Source organism: Agelaius tricolor, unplaced genomic scaffold, assembly GCF_023055355.1.
Source record: "Agelaius tricolor isolate 1412-34295 unplaced genomic scaffold, bAgeTri1.0.p SCAF_1, whole genome shotgun sequence".
In the NCBI taxonomy this organism is placed as follows: domain Eukaryota; kingdom Metazoa; phylum Chordata; class Aves; order Passeriformes; family Icteridae; genus Agelaius; species Agelaius tricolor.
Window position 1 is genome coordinate 100,360,319 of NW_027269261.1, and position 21,670 is coordinate 100,381,988.

Below are 21,670 nucleotides of genomic sequence, written 5' to 3' on the forward strand. Positions count from 1 at the left end.
TCTACCTCTGCTCAAAGCTATAACCAGGATCACCCACAAAGAATCTTGTTCCTTCTCTAAATATGTAATTATTCAATCAAAGCTGAAAAATAACCTTATATTATTACTCTGACCCCATTCTGTTACTCAGTGGCAATTACAGAGCAAGCTCAGCAAGTTTGGTCTGTTCTGTCTTTGGTTTCTGCTGGTCTTTGTCTGACCAACTTTGTTTGTCATCTAACTAAAGAAACTATCTCAATCTAGCACAATCTAGATTCAGGCAAAGAGATAAACATGAGACTACTTTATTGGTACTGATATAGTTCTGCCTATCAACAGATAGGCAACAAACATCCATTGTCACAGTCCTTCTATTTGTCATATACTAGTACTGCTGACTGAGACCCTCGGTACAAAAAAGGCATGGACCTGGTGAAGCGTGTCCAGAGGAGGCCACAAAAATGACTGGAGGCTGGAACACCTGTCCTTTGAAGAAAGGCTGGCAGAGTTGGGGTTGTTTGCCTGGAGAATACATGGACACCTCATTGCAGCCTTTTAATACTTAGAAGGGGCTTATAAGAACAGACTTTTTAGCATGGTCTGTAGTGACAGGACAAGGGTAATGGTATTAAACTAAAAGAGAGTAGCTTCAGATTGGATGTAAGGGAGAACTTTTTTATTATGAGGGTGGTGAAACACTGAAAGAGGTTGCCCAGAAAAGCAGTGGATCCCCGTGCCTGGGAACCTTCAAAGTCAGGTTGAACTGGGCTATGAGCAACCTGATCTAGTTGAACACAGACATTGCAGAGGGGCTGAACTAGACAACCTTTAGAGGTCCCTTGCAAACCACATCATTCTATGATCTTATGCTACTATTCACCCCAAGAGATATAGTTATAATTCAACATACAAAATGTGTTTTCTGGATACATGTCTCTGTATTTCTTATAGGCATGCACTTGAACTGTCTAAAGGACGTACAATCAATTGCTACCAGTATCCATCACATACAGTCAGGTAAGAGGTAACTCACCAAAACCAGAGCTTAGTATTAACAAAAAGCTTAGTTCTTGATGAATGATGCACAATATAAACCAAACCCTAAAGCTGAGCAAAACATATTGATGAGTAACAACTTTGGATCAGGCCAGTAAAAACTACCAACAAAAACTGATACCCATGCAGCAGTAAGAAAGAGAGCAGGAAGCAAACCCACACTCAAAACCAACTTAAGAGCAAGAGAGGAGTTTTTGCTTTTGAAAACAAAAATACATGATCTCCAAAATAAAGCAGAGAAAATGTCACAATCTTGAGAAAGTAGCCATGTGGGTAAGAAGTAGGCCTGAATCAAGCCCTGCTCATATACTCATATACCCACATAAGAAATTTCACACTTACACAGCTGAGTTAAAGGCATATAAAGATAGTATTTTGTTTGTGCCTAGGTTTTCTACTCCTGAACTCAGCTCAAATCTGCTTTCAAAGAAGAATTAGGGAGCCATGCCTTCTGCTCCTCCATTTTATCTAGAAGATCTGATTACTATTTTAGCTACAACACCTGTCCTCAGTTTAACTATTACTACCTTTATCTCTCCTGATTGCTCACAGCAGTCAAGTAAGCCGTAGCATGAAATATGCACCACTTTAAAACTTCTACAAAACAGAATTCTACAATACAAGAAGCATCAAATATGATAAATCTATCTTTTGCTGGTCTGTGAATTAATTTCCATGAGCACTTTGTTCCTTTTCTTAAACTGTTTAATGGGTTATGCAAAATATAGAATATATTAAAGCAAGTTTTGTCAGGAGAGTTATGCTTTTTTACTTTTTAGACAAATTGAACTTGGCATACAGATGAGCTTCCATCTAAACTGGGAAAAATAGCTTTTGCATGGCTTAATTCATACAGAGGGTACTACCACCTTGAATAACCACATTCTTACCAGCAGACTACATCAGCAGTGTTAGATCACCAACAGTGTCAGAAAAATCAAATAAATCACAACTATGAACTTTCAAAATATGAACTTTCAAGGAAAAAAGACAAGCAAAGAAACCATACTTTGAACTGATACTCGTTATTCTTAACTAAAAAATTTTAAGCACATACTGAAGTCCTACCATGTCAGAGTAAGGACAGTTCTTATCAAGACCTACAAAGAGCAAGCAACAACAAGAACATTTCATGTTCTTTTGGATACCCTACATTAATGCCAAATTACACATTTTAATTTCTTTACTGAAATGTGGCTCTACTGGCGCTTTCAGATTTAAAAAGAAAACATTAAATTCATAAATCAAATCAGCTTTGAATCCCTTAGTCTTCTGACAGCCTGAAAAAGCAGCTCCCAAATAAATGCATTCACTCAACTATTTTTAAGGACCTTAAGATTAATTTTGATTATTTAAGTAGTAATAGTACTAATTATTGCACTACTGATCACTTTCAGGACAAATACATGCCAGGAAGCACCTGAAAGTTTGTCCATACCTTCCAAAATATCCAGCTGTACCCTATGAGTTAATTCAAGAATTTTAAATGCAGTACAGGTTTGTTGGAGGATGCACAGGATGCAATATAACAAACAAATTTGCAAGTGAGGGGGAATTTGGTTTAGTTATGTACATTATATGGCCTTACACATTTTAAAAGGGATACGATTTTTGTTTGGCAGGCTACTGAGAAAAATGTGTAGGAATACAGACTATTGCAAGAGTATACCAAAGCATTAAGGATGGCCTCAAAAATGTTCTTCTGAAGTAGGAAAAAAATGCCAAATATCTTGTTTTGGCTTGATAGCTCACTTTTTCATTACCTTAAACAGTATAATCTTTGATTTACAGTTTTCCATTATGTAATACCACCTAATTTAGTGACGGTGAAAATTTAGTCTGTTAGTAACAGTAAAATATACGTAAGGAAATGATGAAGATTTTCAGAAGCAGTTATAAAACTTACTCAAAAAAATTAAATATTGAGATAATAATTTTCTGCAATTTCTGCATTAATTTTGCAAATTTTCTGCAAAATTCTGCAAAATTTTCTGCAATAATCTACAACACTTCTAGTAATGAAGCTAAAAAATTTTGTTTTTTAAACTTCCAGTCAAATAAAGAACACTACTAAGAACAGAGTATATTTTTGTCTGTAGCATCAAATTCAGTGTAATTATTCCAATTCTTCATACAAATTAATCATTTTAGGGATTGGATCATCCCTTTTTTTTTTTTAATTTTCTAAAATTACTCAATAAATTCTAAGATTATTTTCATTTAAAACTTTGGTCTAAATTGTTCCCAAATCAGGTATTCCAAACAGTAAAAAATAATTTTATGATCATTCCAGGGTCTTGAAGCCAACCAGAAGCACCCAGAATCCAGAAACAGCTCAGTACCAGAAGGCCTAGCATTAACAGAGCAACCCTGAGGTCAGTAATTTGTATAACTCTCCTGCACCTACTGCTACTCTAGAAATACGGTATTTTTTGAGCCAACCAGTGACTTCAGTGATCAGGCTCACCACCTACACTAAACAAATCTTGACTCTCGTTGGAAGTAACTGACAGACAAGGCCTAGGCTATTTCTGATCCACATAAGGAGCTTTCCTCGATTGTTACACTACAAAATTAACAATTCCTGCACATAGTTTACATGCCAGGCATGTATGAAGTGCATTGAAAAAGGGCAGCAAGGTGACAGAAATACCAACTTCTTATTTCTAAGTTATGAAAAAGGGTTGGTACTAGAGTGAAACTGTATTTTAAATTGTAATCTTAGAAAATTGTAAGATTTACCTGTAGAACAAGGCATCTGGAAATTGGGGTCATTGCTATCCAAAACAGGCAAACAGAACTGGGCACTTGCAGATCCTAGCATAGGATCCTTATCGCTGAGCATGTTCTTCAGCGAATCCTCTAAGACATTTTGACTTGCACTAAAATCCTCACAGACTTCATTCTCCAGGTTGGATTCTAGAAATAGGGCATCATCTAATTGTTCAGTAGGAATTAAATGGTTAAATGTATCAACTACATCCATGAAGACTCCTGTGTGTCTTTCAGCCCTATAGAAAGACAAGAAAAATACCATAAGAAAATAAGCTACAAACTGTAAAACACCTAAGACACCAGCACATTTTTTGGCTCTTGTGTTTTATAAAGAATGCTTAAGGTATTTAAGAATTATAAAAACAAATAAAAAACTGCTTATGGCTTAGTATGGCCCACTAAAAATCATAACTAAAAATCAATTCCCTAATTATTTTTAAAAGAAATTCCATGCTAATCTCCTCTATCAGCATCTGAATGCTGACACTTCTACAGAGTGTGAATAACAAAGGTAACTAAACAGCTTCTTTTTAAAATGTTTAACTCTTAACCAGCCCAAGCAGATAGGAGACCAGAGGAGGAGGATATCAAGAACAAGTGAACCTGGAGATAGCAGCACTGTGAGCATGACTTTCTTCATTTTAAACGTACAAATGTGAGGTCAGCTTCCACTAACATCAATGGAGCTGATAAGGTTCCAGAGCCTGCCATACTATTAATATGGTGTACTACTGAGAAGAACTATATTTCTGTTCAAAGAGCAACTACCAGATACTTCATAGCAAGATAGTATTTTTAAACAGCAAGGTTTTATTTCTATTATTTTTCATCCATCAATACAGTCAATAAAAATACATCAATTTTATACGAAAAATCTGATTTCAATCAGGTACATGAGAATTCTGAGCTGGCATCAAAAGGAGGACCCTTTGAAATTTCAATTTTGAAGAAGTTTAGATGAATGTCTAGAAGTCTACATAAGGAATTGTATACAAAGATGGCAATTGCATTTTACAAGGAATTCTTTATTTTCTAGATCTTCTTTGCAATGCAGCAGAAGTGGAAGTACTGAAGCAAAGACTTAACTATTAAGTATGTATAAGTAAACATGGAAACTAAGAATGGAAAAAAAGTCAGCAAAATACTTTGGAAGTTTTGCTTTAGCATATCCTCAAAGTGGACAAAGATAACCATAATAAATATGATCAGACAGGAAAGGAAAGTAAGGAAAATGGAGCAGTGCAGTACTGCCTGGCTTAATTTGGCAAACAGGATAGTCTGAAAGACCATTTTTTGGCACACAAGGCTGTTAAAGCTTTTGGAAACAGCAAAAGGACACAAATAAGTATCCTGTTCCTTCTTTCATCATCCTCTCCCACGTGAGATAATTATTTTTTTAGAATGAACACACTAATTAAAGGAAAATGACAAGTGAGAATTGGAGTTTGCAGTGCTTGAATTACTTTCTAGATGGTTATTCCAGCAACCCGCCACTAAATAAATCCAGTACTTACTCACGCTTAATAGAACATTAAGTATGCTTCCTTAGACACATTAATGGGGCATTTCTGTTTTAGCAATCAACTGGGAATATCCTAGCCAGAGACACGTAAGGGCTCTGCTACAATTTCGACCCTATTTGCGCATTTTGTTTCACAAATTCACAAAAACTACAGGTTTAACACGAATGGTGTTTCCTTTTGTTTGGGTGGGGTTTCTTAGGGTTTTTTTTGTTTGTGGGGTTTTGTTGGGTTTTGGGTTGTTGGGGTTTTATTTTCAAACATGCCAGTCTTTCTTCCTTCTCCCATAGGGCAGCTCAGAAGAAAGTGATGGTCAGGTATAGAACTGTGTCTCTGCAGAGCCACAGTTATCTTTCCAATTTCTACACACAATTTCTACACAACAAAGCAGTCTAATACACGAGGTCCTACTGACCAAGCAGCCAGAGTGACGTTTAGCAAAATTAGGAATCACGTGCATTTAGTAAAGAGATAACAGACTTCAGCAGCAAGTTGTAATTTGAAAGCACTCTCACCAAAAAAATGGACTTCTTTTATCAAACAATGCAGTGCATCTGCATATACACCACGCAAACCAGCATCTATAACAGCAAACATGGTTTCTGAAGTTCCAAATCTGGCAACAAATGAAGAAGCAAACTAATGGAGTAAGTACTATGCTGCACTGTATAATCTGTTTTTATTATTATACCAAGTAGTTACACAATCTGATACAATAGGATAACCTACAAGAGATGTAATGGCTCCAAGTAAGAAAATAATTACAAATGCCCCAATACAGTACTTCAAAGTACCTTTCTGTAATGACAGATTTTTTCATATTAGCATTACATGAGCAAAAGAGTAACAGCCACAGGATAAAATTATGGTGAACCCTGACATTAGCAAGTGTCAGTTATTGACACTGCAATTACACTGCAATAGAATACCTACACATTGTGAGAATGCAAGAAACCTTTTGCATCCAACATTAAAAAGTGGCATTGGCTTTCAAGACACAATAACATATCCCAAGCTTTTTTTCTGGATAGGAGAACATTTATATATTTGTTACTCAAATATTGTGGTTCCCAAAGCAGTGATGACCACTTCATAAAAAGCAATGTTAAGAAGCAAAGCTCTTGCTACAAAAATCCCTGACAGAAATTAACCTGTCTTCAGTGATGTGATGAAGAAAAAGATACCTTCAGTTTTTTAAGACTACCATGCAGCCATTCAGAAACACTAAAAGCACTGAGAAGTAACTGTCAAAGCAACTATACATGCAGTGGCCACAAAGACCTTCAATGAGACCTAAGTAGCTAGCAGAGAAAATTCAAGAGGAATTTTACTGAAAGCTTTATTCCTGGAGCATGAGCCTGTGATCAAGTATTAAGTTCTACCCAAATTTTGCATCAAAAAGTCAGGGGGCTTGCCTAAAAATACTACTAGCACAAAATCTAATCTTAAAGAACTTGTTCTACCATTTTTAAAATACAAAGTTTATGCCAGCAAAATCAAAATTTTGCTTTGCCTAGTTCAAAAAACCATTCTGCAATCATTTACATAATTGGTACACTACCAAGCTATTTTAAAGTTATTTCTAACATTACTAGATTACCTATCATAAGAAGTGTAAAATCTGTGGGACTGAGGATGAGAGATAAACTTCTTTAGCTAGACAGCTGTTAAAAACAGTCGCTGCGAGAAAAAAAAGTATCTTCCCCTGCACAATGCCTTCAGTGTATGAATTTTGAATTTGAAACACTTTGAACATCAGGAAAAATAGCCAGAGGTAGAGGTAAAATCACAGCTAAGATTTTCATGCTGACTTATTTCCAAAGATAATCCTAACCCCTCAAAGGAAGAATGTGTTACTGCACTGGAACACAGCTGTGCCCTCCCCTTGAACCCTGGCGGCCGGTGCCTCGGCAAGGCTCCCAGCAGACGCGCACACACCGAGCCGGCTCCCATCGCACGGCAATTCACAAGGGCTTGCCCGCTGCGGAAAATCAGAAGCAACAGAATATGAAAAGTATTTTGCACACAGAACCAGTGAGGAGTGTTCATAAATGAGGCAAAGGAGCAAGTCCCAGTCAGGCTCAGTTAAACTCCCACCCACTGGCTCCTGGAGCATCAGAGCACAGCAACATACAGGAGGAATCTGGGTAAGAGAAGAGCTCACCATCAAGGAAAGCTTGAAGTATGGCCAGCATTCTCCTCAGTTCACTAAATACATTTCTCTTACACCTTCGAAAATTCTTTGCTTCTATCAGCCCCCCCACTGCAAAACCAGAAGCAACAATTACAGAAGTAACATTGCAACAATTACAAAGTAACTCACTAACCAATACCTGTCATTAAGTGATCCAACACTATAAACCCTGCTGGAAAGGACCACAGTCAAATATGACTTCTAGAATTTTCCCCACATTATGTTTACCATAAAATTTCTTCACACTCTCAACACTGTTTCCTTTTACAGTCTAATTCTTTCAGTTTAAAAGAAATAATTTCTTCCACTGCTGAAATAGTTTATTAAGCCAGGTGTGACATAATATTGCCTCAAATCCCAACAAATCTGGTACGAAATAAACATGCTGTAGAATCTGCCACAGCAGATTTTTATCTTCTCCCCCTTTACCATATTTTCATTACATCTTTAACAGTTCTACATGAATTTTTAAAATTAAAAGTTAAATAGTCAGAATGATCACTTGCTAAGAAAAGAAACTGAGATCTCAAACAAGCATATCCTCCAAACTAATCTTAGAAGGGAAGGAAGACTAGAAACTGGACAAGAGATATTGCACATCTTTAAGCTTTTTCATTGCTTAGTTTGTCTATGAAAGAGGCAAAGAATTACTTCAGTTCCTGTTATATTATTTTCTTAATCACAACAGAGAAAAATAATTTAGTGGAGATCTACAACTGCATCCACATGTTTCTTATCATCTTATCTAAAACCCACCTCAGGTGATCACAATTTGTATTTACCACTAAGCATTCCTTGTGTTTTTCACATGACCGGGAATGTGAAAAACATTTTAACCAACCTGGTCACCTTTTATGACCAGGTAACCCGCCTAGTGGATGCAGGGAAGGCAGTAGATGTTGTTTATTTGGATTTCAGCAAGGCCTTTGACACTGTCTCCCACAGCACACTCCTGGAAAAGCTGGAAGCCCACAGCTTGGACAGGAGCACTCTGTGCTGGGTTAGGAACTGGCTGGATGGCCGGGCCCAGAGAGTGCTGGTGAATGGTGCTGCATCCAGCTGGCAGCCAGTCGTCACCAGTGGTGTCCCTCAGGGGTCTGTGCTGGGGCCAGTTCTGTTTAATATTTTTATTGATGACATGGATGAGGGTTTAGAGTCTTTCATTAGCAAATTTGCAAATGACACTAAGCTGGGAGCATGTGTCAATCTGTTAGAGGGACGGAGGGCTTTGCAGAGGGACTTGGAACGGTTGGATGGATGGGCAGAATCAAATGGGATGAAGTTCAATAAGTCCAAATGCCGAGTCCTGCACTTTGGCCACAATAACCCCCTGCAGCATTATAGGCTGGGGACGGTGAGGCTGGACAGTGCTCAGGAGGAAAGGGACCTGGGGGTGCTGGTTGACAGTCGGCTGAACATGGGCCAGCAGTGTGCCCAGGTGGCCAAGGAGGCCAAGGGCATCCTGGCCTGTATCAGGAATAGTGTGGCCAGCAGGAGCAGGATGGTCATTCTTCCCCTGTACTCGGCACTGGTGAGGCCACACCTTGAGTGCTGTGTCCAGTTCTGGCCCCTCAGTTTGGGAGGGACATTGAGATGCTTGAGCGTGTCCAAAGGAGAGCAACGAGGCTGGTGAGCGGCTTGGAACACAAGCCGTATGAAGAACGACTGAGGGAGCTGGGGTTGTTCAGCCTGGAGAAAAGGAGACTCAGAGGTGACCTTATCACTCTCTTCAACTTCCTGAAGGGTGACTGTGGTGAGCTGGGGGTCGGTCTCTTTCTCCGGGCAACAACAGACAGAACAAGAGGACACAGTCTCAAGCTGCGCCAAGGGAGATACAGGCTAGAATTAAGGAGGAAGTTTTTCACAGAAAGAGTGGTCAAATACTGGAATCATCTACCCAGGGAGGTAGTGGAGTCACCATCCCTCAATGTGTTTAAAAAAAGACTGGATGTGGCACTTGGTGCCATGATCTAGCTGAGGTGTTAGAACATGGGTTGGACTCAATGATCTTAAAGGTCTCCTCCAACCTAGAAATTCTGTGATTCTCTGATTCTGTGACAGGCTAAGCATACTCTTGACTGCATTTTAAACTAAGTCTACCTTAAAAAGTAGCATGTTAAATTTAATTTTCCAACTACATATTTGGATATATGTTAGATACATTTGTCTTGATATTTTATTTTTTTCTTTATTTTCCTTTACATTCATTTTGTTCATTTTTTTACAGTATTCACACATCATTTATTTTACAAAGCAAATGTTAGGCTTCACTGTAATTACTCTCTTTCCTTCCCTCTCTGGCCAGGGGGTGAATTTAATATATCTGTTTACCTTTTAAACTTGACTTTCATATTTTAGCTTATATTTTAAAGTTAGCAATATAAAAGAGAAGCTTCTGTATGTTTAATAATTGTCAAACTAAAAATAAATCTGGTTTATTAAAGTTCTCAAAAGTTGGACTTAAAAAAAAAACCCATTTCTACAAAGAAATATTGCCAAAAAAAGAATTGCCTGAATTGGGGACAAGGATAGGCAAAAACGTGAGGGAACCTAATGAAGGGAAAAAAAAAAACCAAAAAACAACCTCACACTGCTTATTTAGGATATTCAGAATCCTAGATGTTGAATAGCCTATCTACTTTATTGACCTGCCTGAATAAGTGAGTCTGAAACTGCTGAAGATAGCACAGCAATACTACAATTCCTTCCATTTCACCGAAGTACGTTTCTGAATAGTGTCTGTCACTTCCAATTTGCTGAATCTGTCTAGTGCTTTTAAAAGTTTTGTACATCTAGTTATTGACTGGACTATGTGGGAGACATTGCAACATTCAAGATACGACATTTGGTCTCTGGACCTTGTGCTTATGCACACCCAATGACCAACAGCAAGCACTAGTGACAATAACTCTAACAGACTCCATTAAAAAGATCCATATTATATTTATTTCTTCAAGCAGTAAACTCTGGAAGGAGACTAAATGAAAGGAACAAACTATTTGGACAACTATCACCTTAGACATCAAAACAAATGGGAAAAGCTGATTCAGCATTGTTACAGAAGAATTAGAAAGTAACAATAAGTGACAAAAACTTTTCATCAGAAGAGGAGAACTGCATCTTAATTGGCATGCAATTAGGTATGAACACAAGCACCTTGAAAAAAACCAAAAACCACAAACAACTCCTTGCTCACACTGTATGGCAACTACTGAACCCAAAAGGGACACTCAAGGTATGAAATGTCTACCTTTGTTCACTGGAGCTGTGATGTCAGACCACTCCATGGGCTCACTGATACCTTGACACTTAAAACCCATCTACCAAACAATGTTACTTCAAAGCCCTGATGCACGTTTTACTACCATCCTCCTCCTTCCTCCTACACAAACTTTTAAGTTTAAGCTCCCAAGTATCTAATGGAAAATTAAGGCTAAGTAGCCATGTATCCATGTTGCCATGCTTTAAGCACCAGAAGCTGTATGCATTATGTTCATAGATATTACAGCATCAAAAGCCAGAACAGAGACCCACATCTGTAGCTAGAGATTTTACCCAATGGGGTTCACAGTCCAAACACATCATGGGATTAAAGAGAAAAATCAATATCAGGCAGTGCATCAGAGGCAGCATCAGTAAGAAGATATCAACTTGACAACTTTTTGGTGAGTTTACCAATCTCACACCAATGTGCTTTCTACTCTGGTTCATTTTGGCTCAAATCCCATCACCTGGGGCAGTCTTCAAGAATTAAATTAACTCACAAAATATTTTTGACAGAACAAGCAATGTGATCTATGAGCATATGAATGGCCATCTAGCCACAAAAACATGTTTGGAAAGGGTTAAAAGAAGCTTTCAGCATCCTTTGTCAAAAAAACAAAAGGATGCTGACACTTATAGAATAACACTTGTATAACACTTGTATAGAATATGGTTTACTGAGCTTTAATCTTTAAGCATCATCAAATTTGACCTTCCTCATTCACTTATCTCCCAAAAAAACAGGACACTGGCAAAAACCTGCCTAACAGGAACATGTATGCAAATAGGCTGATTTGAATCATCGATACTGCTGTAAAGGAGGGCCAGGTACACTTTGCTGACAAACTTACACACTGAAACATCGACCCATTAGGTATCCATATGCCACCTGTTCCCTTATGTAAACCCCCTACTTATTATTTATTAATTTAATTCCTCATTTAAAATTTAAGATCTAGCTTTTAGTGCCATCAAAACAAAGCCCTGCTAAAGACTAAAAAACAAGAAATGTAAATCTGAGCATTTTGTTAATTGTTAAGAAGCTCTTCTATACTATATTTGTGTTTACCTCACTCTGAAGTCTTCAGACATCAACTGACACAAACCCCTTGCTACTAAAATCTCAACAGACATAATAATAATAATGACCTCCCAAAATCTATCTAAAATCTAAAGTTATGTGCTGCTCCCCTCAATGACAGAGCAGGTATCTTACTACTTGCTATCATGGTATTTAAGAGAGCAGACAGCTCAAGATACTTACTTTGTTAAACCTTCTCTATTCATAACTCATTCACCAGCCATAACTGTACATCAGTGTGTACCTCAGTGAACAGAAAGGAAAAGTAAATTTAAAAAAAAAAATTTATTTAGAAGACAAAGAAATACAGAACGAATAGAGAAACCTTTTCTTAATCACAAAATATGAAATTGTATCACTGAAAATCATCTTAGCAGTTATGTTAAAAAAACATACCTCTCTCACCCTTACTTTACAGCTCAAAGAGGCACAAAGTGCTGCATTAAAACTTCTGTTATGTCAAAAAACACCTTCACAGTGTGAAACGTGGAGTATGTAAATGAAAAATGCAATTTTTTTACATTGTGAAACATTAAGTACTCTGTTTTCCCTTGCTGGACTGTCCCACCAATGAATACATCTGAATACCACAGAAATTAGGCATAATCAAAGACCATTTGAGTCTCTCCATTGCTGTATATAACTTTGGAATTTGTAAGTTCACTACCCAGAGGCATTTCACTGAAAGTAAAAAGATGAGGAGAGATTGTATTCCCATTATTACTGCTATTCTTTTGAACTCTTCCACCCTCAGGTTTCTCAATACTTGTTTCAAGTATTTTCAGCTGGAACACAATAAAAATGTTAAACTGTGCAGCAAGTTACACTGATTATTTGTCAGTCACTGGAGAGAATATTTTCATTTGTAATACCTTTTGCATTTGTCAGTGTCTCTCTCATACAGATTCATTTGGAAACACCTATTAGAATTAAGTTTGTTTGTTGGGATTTTTATTAGCAACAGTTAAAAGCTTAATAGTTAACCCTTGGGAAGTTTTTCACAGAAATATGCCATCCATCATGTAGCTATATTGACACCACCCAGGAGAATGTGACAAGCTGTCTGAATCTTTCACTTTCTGCTTCTATAAAATGAACTCTCATACCCCAATTCAGTGAACTTTATCATCGCTACTTCATAGCATTACCTTTCAAAAATATGCCCTTACCATAAAAAAAGCTTCTAATATAATATGGCTCTCTCCTTAAAGCTTGTATTTAACAATATCCAGGTTGACTAGGAAAAATTAATGGCAAAAATTAAAATAACTAAAGAAATTCATCAGCTCAACTCTGAGCACAACACAAGTGGTAGAGGTAAGCCTCTTTTTAAGACAGTGGTTGCAGAAATACAGTACATTAGCATTTTCAGAGTTTCTGTTTTCCATAAAGCACCTTACCACTGTGTTGAATTAAATCTAGCCAACAGGGTTTGTAGTTAGGTGCCCCTTCATTTTGCAAATGTAAAAGGCACATAAAAACTGAATGATTGAGTAACAGGCAACAATAGCTGAAAAAACCAAATATAAGTGCTCAGAACTCCATGTTTATATGCATAATTTTTAAAGCCAACTATAGAAATTAAAAGTAGAAGCTGCTTGTTATGGAAAAAGAAGAGTTTTATTGCAGGACACGCACTAACTGTAAACAGAAGTGGAATTACTCCAAGAAATGTAAAAACCCACGTTTTCAAGGCTTCCTTACATTGTGTCCCAAACCACAACAGATTAATTTATTAAGCAAAACAAACCATGAATTAGTGGTTATAAAGAGATGCCATATGTTTACCATCCTTACGTTTAATCCTAAAATATTTCCACTGTTTAGTGATGCTAATATTCATTTTGATAAAAGCAAATGCATAAAAACTGCATAATGAATTAACAACTACATGAAAGACACCACAACTACAATTTGCATGGCGTAGCTCCTGTCAGCCCCCATTCCTGTCTTTCCTTACTGGTTTTTACGCTTCACTCCATTGGCTATTTTTACTAATTTAAACTATGCCGCAGACTGCTCTTCATCCAAACGCACCCTGCACGGCTGTAACAGGTCTCCCTTGTGCACACCACACAGAATGAACACTCGCAATCACATGAACGATGCCTCTTCTAAAGCCTGAGAGTTATTACGTGCATCCCAGTAGCAAGCAATAAACGCACTGTCCCAGAAACGGCACCTCATCCCAGATAAGGATCTGGAAATACCACCAGGCCACTGCATCCCACAGCACTGCTGATGACCACATTTTCTCCCGCACTTCCTACAGTGGGTACTATACACAGGAGTTGAACACAGAAATTGTTGGTGATGCTAAGTTTAAAACACGGGAGGAGGCGCCCGGAACAGGTCAGACCAAGAGCAAGAAGAGCAGAGTCTAAATTGGTGATTATTTCTCTCTTTGGTATGGGACAACAAGGCATCGGTGGCTCAAGGGGTGAGAAGAGACAAACGTAGAAGGATCGAAACGCAGCAGCTGCAGGGCAGGGAAGGCGCTGTGGGAGAGCTCTCGGCAGCAACACGACTCCGGGCAAGGAGCCTGCGGCAGGGTCCCGCACGGACACGGGGCGGGAGCGGCCGCCGCAGGCAGCGAGGCCGGGGCCAGAGCGCCATGTCAGGTGGCCGGACCCGGCCGGCCCGGGGCCCGCGGGTGGCAGCCTCCGCAACAACCGCGCCGGGGCCGCGGGGCCGCACCCGGGCAGAGCGAGGCGGCCGGGGAGCACCCCCGGGGAGCGCCCCCGGGGCCCGCGGCCGGACCGCAAGTCGCCTGCGCACAGGAGCCAGCGGCGGCGCCGCCTCCGCGCACAGCCCGTGCCGCGGCCCCGCGGTGGAAGCAGCCGCGTCCCGCCGGGCCGCCCCTCGCCACCCGGCCGGGCCTGGCCGGCATAGGCCGCGGCTCTGCCGCCGCAGGCCCGGCCCAGCTCTGCCCGGCCCGGGGAAGGCTGGGGGGCGCCGCGCAGCGCAGCGGGGTCCTCCACCCCCGCTGCTGCCCTCCCTGCCTGCCCCGTCGCTGCCGCAATAACTCACCCGCTCCGCCGCCCAGCGCTGCCCCGCGGCCGCGGGGAAAGGGACGCGGCGGCCGCGCCAAAGGGAGGGAGGGCGGCGCGCGCAGCTCCGCGGGGGCGCGCGCGCGGGCTGCCCCCGCCCAGGTGGTCGCGCCCGGCTCGGCCCGGCCCGGTGGTGGCCGCGTGCCCGCTGCCCCGCCGGTGCGCGCCCCCGCGGCGTCCGGCGCGCCGGGCCCGGCCGCTCACGTGACGGCGCTGCTGGAGGGAAGGGATGGGGGACGGGCGGGGGCGCGCGCGCTGCGCAGGCGCCGGGCGGGAGGGGTCGGGGGCGGGGCAGAGCCGCGGGACCCCGGGCCGGGCTGGGACTGAGGTGCGCCGCTGGCCCCGGCCCGGATGGGCTCCTCAGCGGAACCGGCCCTCGCGGCGGAGCCGGGCGTGTCCTGGGTACCCTCGCTGGAGTCGGGGGCCGCAGTACCCAGGGCGCCCGGTGGCAGCCGCGGGCCCGGCCTTGGGCCTGACGGGCCTGCCCGGGCCCAGGGCAGGGCGGATGGAGGGCGGCCGGCCGGCTCCGCGGGTTTTCCCGTAAGACCCTGGCTGAGGACACGCATGGTGTGACTAGTGCGTGTGTAATGATGTGGCCTTTTGTCTTTGGGGAGCAGCTGCCACCCCCCGTGCTCGGTGCAGCCCGCATTATACAACCTGTTTGTTAATCTGTCCTGTGCGCCGTCGGCCCCGGGCGGATTCCTGCAGTTCCCGAGGTGCCAAGCTCTTCGGTTCCTACACGTTGGACAGAAAAATCTCCGCAGTCGGTCGGTCCCGGGCAGACATGTCTCATGCTGCCTGTTGGTGCAGGCGCGTTTTCGCCTTCTCTTTTCCTGGTAACAGTTTGTGTACGCGCCTTGCAGGACCTGTGGCGCACATCCGCACGAATCGACACCTAGGGGGACTGTCGCGGTGTGCGTTGTCGGGACATCAGAACCTGGAGTAATTTGGTCTCCACATGATGTTACTAAAGAGCAGGACTTTCTTTGCCAATTTGTGTTACAGCATTAGCTGAATGCAGCATACGTTACGCTGCTTTCAGTTGTGATGGCTGGCATGAAGTGCAGTGCAGGCTGGTTCTAGCATATGCCAAGTTTCAGCACCTCCAAAAGAGAAACTTGATTTTTAATATTTCTAAAAATCGAATTTGGAATTACCTTATATATTACTATATTAACGCTGCCTTTACATATTCCTAGTATTTTGTAACGAAATACAAACATGATGTAAGGACAAAAAAATTGATTGTGTTTCCTTTAGTTTCCTTTTTTTCAGTTCTGTTTTGAGTTTTTGAGATTGTATTCTCTAGGGCTTTCTGTGGTGCCATGAAGGCTGAAATACATTGAATGCATCTCTTGCTGCCATGACACTAAGAAAGGAAGCATTAAACTGGAGGCATGGTAACACAGCAATATTTACAGGCAATACACAAGGTATTTGCAACAGAACAGTTTTGGAGTGGAGCAGTTTTTTACCTATGCAGCATTTTTTTTCTCCCTGCCCTTCCAAAGCTACTTACGCACTTTACCACAAGTTGGTTTTCTCCAGTTTTCTTCCTGTACTTCTTCTGTTTCAGAAGGACTCTTTTCTTTCCAAAACAAGCATCTTTAAAAAAACCCTGAATTCTTATGATGGTGCAGAACTGAGCTACTGGGTTGGTTGCACGAACTTCTTCAAAGGCTTTTTAGGTACAGAACTTTCAACAAGGTGCTAACCCTCTAAAATACTGTTGATATTATACAAAGAAATGAAATTACTTTCTGAAGCAAAATTCAGTTAAGTAGAATTTGCATTGCACAAATTTTCCAGCATTCAGCCCTTTTGATTTCATTTCTTTTGACACAAGCAGCAGGCAAAGCATTGCTGGTAATCTGATCATTGTTCATTGCTCTATTCACTTTTTTCTTTACACTGTCAAAAGTCACAGAACTCCAGTGACCCATCTCAGTTTAACAGAGTATGTGCACTTTTCTTTTGCCATGGCCATACAGTGCTGCTCCATTTATGTAATGAACTTGACCATCTGAAGCACCTGTGTTGCAGTTCAGCATAAAAAAAAAGAGCACCCCAATAGCAAATTTTGTAGGTATTACAGAGGCCTTTGTGTACAGTGACACACCAGGTGTACACAATTACAGCTGTAATAACAGCCATTCTTCCCTAGCAATATTTTATCATGTAATCCCTTTATACATGAGCTACTTGGTAGTAGGCCAGATCTTCCAAGTTGTTTCCATTGAAAAGTTACCTATTTATTTTAAGTCTTCTAGTGCCCTGAACACAAGAAAAAGCAGCAGAAGGCACTTTCTTTGCTTATAGTTCCAGGCCTCTATTTAGCCACAACTCTTCCCAAGAGGTTTGTGAATTATATTCCTTATAGTCTTCCCATGTTTTTTGGTCTAAATGCAATTTTTGAAAATATGCTCTGTGCAGTCAGATTATGATCAAACTGGTCATAAACATGGCTTGCTTTTTACTGTTAATTATGCTTTGGTTGTCAAAATGTGGAAAAGAGTTAGATTGCTCCATGTGCTTATCTGGATAAAGAATGTATTGGGTATGGTGGTGCCCTGCTGTAGGGCAGTATTTGCTACTGTCAAAAAGCTGAGATATGTTACAGCAGTAGGCCATTAAATATTCAAACAGTGTCTCACAGGAACATCTTTCTTTTGTCTGCAAGATACTTGATTTAAATGATTTTAAAACCCAAGTGCTGCATTTATTTTGTGAATTGCATAACTGAAAATGTTATACAAAGCAGAGTTAGACTTCTGAAATAAATTGATATGTACTACACCACCAGTTACATTTATCTGCTGAATTTACAATATTGAACAAGCTCTTTTTTTTTTCTGGTTACTGTTTTCTGAAAGTCAGAAATACTACATTGGGACCCCTTAATAATTAGATAGCTGCTTTTCATAGCTTACTGCCATGATTTTTTCCAGGAAGAGCAGCAGACACTCTGCTCACAATACCTGGGATTTGCCAGTATCACTTGTTCAGGAGGCTCCATAGTTAGCTCGTTTGAAGTTGATTTTAAGTTACTGTGAATTATATCTTTAGCAAAATTTAAAACTGTTAGTTCCTCTGATCTTTTCTATTTCTTGTGTAAGAAGAATTGACTTTTTCAAATGCAGAACAATAACAACCAATAATCTAAAATTTTCTAATCATATAAAGGAAACCCACATATTTTGGTTAAGAATATCTGATTTGACACTATTTTTTCTTTAATTTCCTACCTCCTCCTTGCTTTAGTTAGTATAGGAACAGTAACGTGTATGCACTTTTCACCAAATTTATGACATGATCATTCTCTTTCCCCACAAAAAGATTCACTAGTAGCTGACAGTTGTTGGATCAAACAGAAATTACGTGTCCTACTCTAGAAAGCAGCAGAAAAACATTCAATTCCACAGGTGAAAGGGACTGAGGCTTTTAAAATTACCCATACAGCAAGGTGGACAAAGGCAAGGTTCTGAAGACAAAGGATGTTTAGCCATTGATTTTATGACTAAGGGTAGGTTTTTGTAGAGCGGTAAAAGGTGTAGAAGTTACAAGCTGTTAAGAATTACCCAATGCAATACACAGATTCAAGACTGAAAAAAGACATTTTATCCCAGAAAGTAAGACAGAGATGCAGTTATATGCAGAGATTGGTGTAAAACAGAAAAAAATGCTTTAATGAACTTTTTTAGTGCTAGAGGGAAACAAACTTTGATAGCCAGCACAAAATATGCCTTTGAGACTTATGTCCCAAACTAATTTGGGCACGTATCTATGGAACTGCTGCTGGTTATGAATTCTCTGAATACCTGAGATTTCACTCCAGTACTATTTACCTTAATTTTTAGCTTCTATGAAGGCAATTGTTTGGTAGCCTGTGTCCAGTTCCCCAGTACATGAAAATATTGACAAACTGGAAGGAACCATGGTAGAAGGTCACTGAGATTATTAGAGGCTTGGAGCATAGACCGTATTGTGCTTCTTCACCCTCGTGATGAGACTGAGGAGGCAAATTTCCTCTGTCAGTTACCTGGCAGATGAATGTAGAGAGGAAGAGACAGAGTGTCTTGGAGGTCACAGTGAAAAAATGTGAGAAACGGGGGAATTGCATCTGGGAAGATTCTGAATAGTTCTCAAGGGAAGTTTTCAGCTGAGTGACGGATATTGGGAAGGAGCTGTTATCTCTATCCTTGAACATATTAAAAACTAGATTCGATAGGCTCCTAAATAACCTGATCTAATTGTGAAGTTATCCCTGCTTTGAGCATGGGGTTGGACTAGATCATCTTCTAATGTTTTGTCCAATCTAAATTACTCTATATTCTTAATAGCACAATTAGAGGATTTCCTTCAAAAATATCCTAATGCTTCAACCCAATAATATATGATAATTCTCTCAAATTCCCTTCCTGGACTTGGCTCAGAACTGCTTCCAAGGCAAAGGGCTTGGAATAGAACTTATTGAGACCCAACTTCAAAGTAGTATAAATACTCTGGTAGTGCTGAAAGACAATTGAGACAGGCATATAAACATCGAGTGCTGTTGAACAGTACCTATTTTTTTTCCAGTGAAGAAAACCAGGTAGCAATGAAGGAAGTCCAGAAAGGAGTTTTGATGAGAAGTAGACAAGCGAAATAGAAATGACCAAGAATTTCTAGACAGGGAAAACAGGAACAAAATAAGGTCAAGAACTTGGGAGCTAAAGACTCTCAATGTTTGAAATAAACCTTATGCAGCAAAAGGCTAACTCAAGATCAGGCAACTGAATGAAGTATGAGAAGAGGAGAGGTAAAAAGGGGTGTGATTTAACACAAATATGGGAAAGTTTGCATGCTCTCCATCAGAAGGATAACCTTAACAACACAAAGTGATTGGATATTATAAAATTGTCTCACTAATTAGATTAATATAGGAAACAGCCAGCATCTGCCTAGAAAAAAGTCTGCCCATTAGCAAAATTCTGTCTATTGAATAAAGACAGAGTGCAGAAACACTCCATGTAGGGTGGCCTGAGGCAGCATCTGAGAGCATCGGGGTATAAAGTTCCTGCCAGGTACCCATTCTCCACAGCATCCTGCAAGGAACTCCCACTTTGAAGGCAGGGAGAAGAATCCTGCTGTACAAAACCAGGGAGAGAAGAGTAGGGCAGCCCATCCCTGGGACAGACAGGGAACGTGTTACTCTGGAAAACCTTGTACATCAAGTGTAAAGAGATGAGTGTACTTGCAGTATAAGGGAACTCCATGGTTTTGCACATCTGCTATGGCCCTCTTGTCTTTATGTGCTTTTACTATGATGAACTGAAACTTGTCACAGTTGAATTGAAATTTTAAATGCAACTTCAGGGTTTGCATGCCCTACCTAAAGACACACAGATTTACTGGGGAATTGAAGAAGGCAAACTAAGATGTGTGTAGCTTCCTACTAGCACTGTGGACGTGCGTAACAATGCTGTCCTGTTCAGATTGTATCATAACTGTACTCCTGTGAATGGGGAAGAAGAGTTCATCACCTGCAACTCTTGCTCCTCCAGAGTCCAAAGGTAATTCAAGCTCTGTCCTATTCAGAACAAGCATCAGTGGAACTTAATGATAAAGCATGTGCAAATTTATAAAGGATAAAAATCGGCTATTGCCGTTACTCCACCAATAAAGTGAGATTAAGACTCCAGTCCAATAGAAAATACCCATTCTGTACATCTAGGTTTTCTTACAGACGCAGGTTACATGTAGTATTGAGACTGAATGTCTTCTCCTTTGTGAGTATTTCTGTCTTGAGCATTCCTATGTATCTAAACACTGGTATCTGATTTTCTTCAGAGTTCTCATTTGAATCAGAAACTGAAGCAGGGAACTTGATCTTCTGGCACTGTCCCTATCGTTTCTTGTCAGATCACTATTTAAACACTATTACCTCACAAAGAGGCTTTCAACTGATAGGGAACTTGAGTTGTTATTGAGATAATTATCAATGCATTAAGACAGTATGTATCAAAATTAACAGCAGTCATGCAGGTGACCATCAAGACAAAAATAATGCCACTTGCTGTGGTTACACAGCATAAACTCATATCAGTAAGATTAAATTGAGTTATAATTGTCAATGGTTATTACACATTAAGAGCAGAGTATGTGGAAAGAAATACTTTACCTGACACTTTGAACTATTGCACTTAACGAAGTTAGGTGAAATTTATTTAATCTGCCTGTACATACCAATGCTAAAAGCTGAATTTGCCATCCCATGTTCCCTTTACAGAATATGCTCTCATTTTTAGAGAGCTCTTCAGCTAACCTATTTTAGGTATCTCTTAGCATAGGAGAGCTGAGACATACCTAACAGCAAAATTCCTTTCACTAAAAAAACTGCATTTCTTCAGTTAAGTCCCTCCTAGCTATTAATAAACCCATCAAATTTCAGCCTGATTTTAAGAGCTGAATTCAATTTGTGAAGCATAATTGATTTTTTCTTTACAGTGGGATTACACAAATACATACAAAAGGTAATAGTAATCTTCTTGGGACAATACTATCTCTGGTTTGATAACTTTCCCGATACTGACAGAAAATACTTGCTTAACAAAGACACAGCAAAAGCCCAGCAAATCTAAGATACTGTTTTGAGTGTTCTCAGTAATTATTTAAATAATGTTGCACATATTAAAAAAAAAAAAAGGAAAAAGAGTATTATTAATGCTGCAGTCAAGCACTCAGAAGCTTAAAAACAATTAAGGTAAGATCA

At 40.3% G+C, this 21,670-nt stretch overlaps 1 protein-coding gene across 9 annotated transcripts in view; it reads right to left on the minus strand.

Annotated features, from left to right (window-relative positions):
• Positions 1-15,861, minus strand: part of PHF3 (PHD finger protein 3) — a 52,910-nt gene extending 37,049 nt beyond the window's left edge. For 2 of the 9 annotated variants that reach the window (XM_071445463.1, XM_071445454.1), the window contains exons 1-2: positions 14,900-15,043; positions 3,778-4,046 (exon numbers count right to left, since the gene is read on the minus strand). In XM_071445463.1, the coding sequence (XP_071301564.1) occupies positions 3,778-4,021 (244 nt within the window). In that variant the 5' untranslated portion in view covers positions 4,022-4,046; positions 14,900-15,043. Of the gene's footprint in view, positions 1-3,777; positions 4,047-14,899; positions 15,044-15,576 lie in introns of those variants that run through there. The other 7 variants (XM_071445514.1, XM_071445474.1, XM_071445522.1 and 4 more) reach the window with 6 other exon arrangements.
• Between the last annotated feature and the right edge of the window lie 5,809 nt (positions 15,862-21,670).